The sequence below is a fragment of the Elephantulus edwardii genome, unplaced genomic scaffold (assembly GCF_000299155.1).
Source record: "Elephantulus edwardii isolate Elephantulus edwardi_28Jun2011 unplaced genomic scaffold, EleEdw1.0 scaffold00339, whole genome shotgun sequence".
In the NCBI taxonomy this organism is placed as follows: Eukaryota; Metazoa; Chordata; class Mammalia; order Macroscelidea; family Macroscelididae; genus Elephantulus; species Elephantulus edwardii.
The window spans coordinates 1,396,510-1,400,043 of record NW_006400089.1 but is presented as its reverse complement, the minus strand read 5'-3'; the positions used below and the strand labels follow the sequence as shown (position 1 = coordinate 1,400,043).

Sequence of the window (3,534 nt, the reverse complement as noted above, 5' to 3'; positions counted from 1 at the left end):
AGAGACAGGTCTTTGGAGAGGGACATCATGCTGGGTAGAGTGGAGGGACAGCGCAGGAGGGGAAGACCCTCTATGAGGTGGATAGATTCAGTGACTGGGGTAATCGGGATGGGTGTGTCAGAGGCAATGCGACTGGTACAGGATAGAGCAGGGTTTAGGGTTGCTGTACATAGAGTCGCTATGAGTTGCAAACGACTCAACGGCACATAACAACAACAACAACAATTTAAAAAAGGGTTGCTTCAGTACCTTCACAGGGCAGTGCTAGAATTTCACGCAGAATTCAAGAGATAGAGCAGAAAATGGGACATGGGTGCACAGGGCCATGAACTTTTCTCTGAAAGGGCCAGAAGGAGGGAGAATAACATAGCCCTTCACTGCTGCCCCAGGGCAGAAAGCGGATAAAGAGCCCATAGTGTAACCCATGGAGCCTCTAGAGCCAAACCACAAGCAAGAGGTTTTTTCATTCATTATTGACGCACAGACTGTGGTGTCGAAAGTTGGTTTTTTTTTTTTTTTTTTTTAGGGAGGTAAATTGGAGAGTTCTTGTTGTATACCATTGAGTCGAGCTGGAATTGATCCATAGCTGACCCTCCAGTGAGTTTTCAGAGGCAGTTAATTGCATGGGAGAAGGTTTCTCATCTTTCAGAGGCAGTTAATTACACAGAAGGAGATTTTGCATCCTTCTTTCATGAAGCAGCTGGTGGATTCAAACCAGGAGCCTTCAGGATTATAGCACAGCTTATTGTCTCTAGGCTACCAGAGCCCTCTTAATTTGGAGAGTAGGAGAAGGAAATATCACACAATGTAAATGGAAACAAACGCAAGTGTTAGCCCAGCAGTCTCAAGACATAATTCCTCAATTAGTCCAGACTCTAAGTTGAGCACACAGTTGTTCCTTCCATCATCTGGCAAGAGCAGCAAAACATCCAGTTTTTCCACAGCAATGTCAGTCTCTCCACCACCATTACGAGGTGTTGCTCTCACCAGGGTATCATTCCAGTCTTCCTCAAGTCTTGCTCCTCAGTCTGGAAAGCATTTTTTCCTCTCTCTTATCCTAGTCCCACAGATGTTGATGATTTGCAAGACCATATGTCTGCAATTAAGGTAGCTGGAGACAAGACAGGGCTAACATCATGGCTAGAAAAGCCAACTATTAATAGGACATTGCAGCTATGGAACAAAGGAGTATCAATACTATTGTTGTTGTTGTTATGTGCCATTGAGTCACTTGTGACTCAGAGTGACCCTATGTACGAGAGCCCTAAACCCTGCTCTATACTGTGCCAAACTCACCATCTCCGGCAATCTCACTCCCACCACCCCAATCACAGAATCGATCCATCTCATCAAAGGTCTCCCTTTCCTGCGCTGTCCCTCCACTCTCCCAAACACGATGTTCCTCTCCAAAGATTGGTTCCTCCTTAACAATATGCCCAAAGTATGTCAGACAAAGCTTCAGAACCCTTGACTCCAAGAAGCAACCCAGCTTCACCCTCTCCAGGACAAACCTGTTTGCTCTCTTAGCAGTCCATGGTATATTCAATACTCTTCTCCAGCACCACAGCTCAAAGGCATCAGTTCTCTATCATCCCTAGTCACTGTCCAACTCTCCGATGCATAGCATAAAACTGTGAAGATTATAGCCCAGATAAGAGTCTCCAGCCTGATGTTGCTGCTCTTCAGTATTCTTGAGAGGTCCCTCACAGCTGACTTTCCCAATGCAATTTGTCTCTTGATTTCATGGTGACTGATACCAAAAGTGTTGACTACGGAGTCAAGCAAACTAAAACTGTTAACTATCTCAATCTCTTCACCATCCATACTGATGCTGCCAATTGGTCCAGTGGTGACAATCTTTGTTTTCTTGATGGTGAGCTTCAATCTGTATTGAAGGCTGCAGTCCTCGATCCTCTGCAGCAAGCACTTCAGGTCCTCCTCAGTTTCAGCAAGCAGGGTTGTGATCTGCGTAACACGGGTTGTTGATGACTCTTCCACCAAATCTGATGCCACATTCCTCCTCGTACAGCCCAGCACCCTGGATGATCTATTCTGCATACAGATTGAAAAGGTATGGAGACAGAATACATCCCTGGCAAACTCCCTTCCTGATTTTGACCTATGTAATGTTTCCTTGCTATGTTCTGATAACTGCCTCCTGGCCCACGTATACGTTTTGCATAAGCACAATCAAATATTCTGGGATCCCCGTTCTTCTCAGAGTCAGCCATAGCTTGTTGTGATCCACACAGTCAAAAGCCTTTGCAAAGTCAATAAAGCAGAGATAGACATTCCTCTGGTACTCTCTGCTTCCTACATTAGCTATAATATCCCTAGTACCACGACCTCCTTTTAATCCAGACTACACATCTGGCAGTTCTCAGTTGACATACTGCTCCAATCATTTTAGGATAATTTTCATCAGAATCTTGCTTGCATATGCACTCTGTTGGGTCACCTTTCTTTGGAATGGGAACAAATATCGATCTCCTTCAGTCAGTTGGCCAAGTGGTCGTTCTCCAGATTTCTTGGCACAACTTAATGAGCACATCCAGGACAGCGTCTGTTTGTTTAAATATGTCAATTGGTATGCCGTCAACTCCCGGAACCTTGTTTTTTGCCAATTCTTTCAGAGCAATTTGAACTTCCTCCTTCATCACTACAGGCTCTTGCTTATATGTTATTGTTAAATAAATCTTGGCTGAAAGCAGAGAATAGCAGATAGGTGTTTACTTGTTTCCACCATTAAAAGACATTTGATTGTGTGAATCATAATAGATTACAGACTCCACTGCAAAGAATAATTTCAAAATGATTAATTGCATATATGCTAAACTTTTAAAGACAAGGTCAAAACATTTCCTTCTACACCAAGTAACAAACAACTTTAACACATTGGAAAGCCATTTACTAGCTTGATAAAAACAATGTCTACACCTTACACCAGAACAGTCAGTAGTACACAGCTTTTAGAGATACCTGATGTTGCTATGCTGTTGAGTCAGAATGGACTCATAAAAAAAGAAAAAAAAAGAATGGACTCATAGCTGACCCTCCAATGGCTTTTCCAATCCATCAGCTGCTCCTAGGGAAAAAATGGGCAATCTCCTCCTTTGTGTTTTACTACCTCTGATAACCCAGTGAAGGGTCAGCTATGAGTCCGTTCAGCCTCAAATGGCACAAAGCAAATCACAAGGGAGGAGACTATCCATCATTCTCCCGCAGATGGAGGTACAGCGGATAGCAGATTCGAACAGTGTGCCTTTAGGTTGACAACACAATTTACCATTAAGCTTCCAGAACACCCACAGAGATGAATAAGGATATCATTATTCCTTCCTTTTAAATAGTTTGGAAAAAAAATTTAAAAGTGCTATCAAGTTTTAAAAGTGCTATCAAACCAGCAAAATACATAAAACAAACATTAACAAAACTGAAAGAGGAAATTGACAACACTACTATAGTGCTGGGAGACCTCAATACACCCCTCTCAAGAAAAGATAGAACTACCAGAAAAAAACTCAACAGAGATAC

General features: G+C 42.8%; 1 protein-coding gene across 1 annotated transcript in view; it reads left to right on the top strand.

Annotated features, from left to right (window-relative positions):
- Positions 1-3,534, top strand: part of HUS1 (HUS1 checkpoint homolog (S. pombe)) — a 38,504-nt gene that overhangs the window by 2,762 nt on the left and 32,208 nt on the right. Inside the window, exon 4 of the mRNA XM_006901613.1 lies at positions 2,285-2,299. Within this exon, the coding sequence (XP_006901675.1) occupies positions 2,285-2,299 (15 nt within the window). The remainder of the gene's footprint in view (positions 1-2,284; positions 2,300-3,534) is intronic.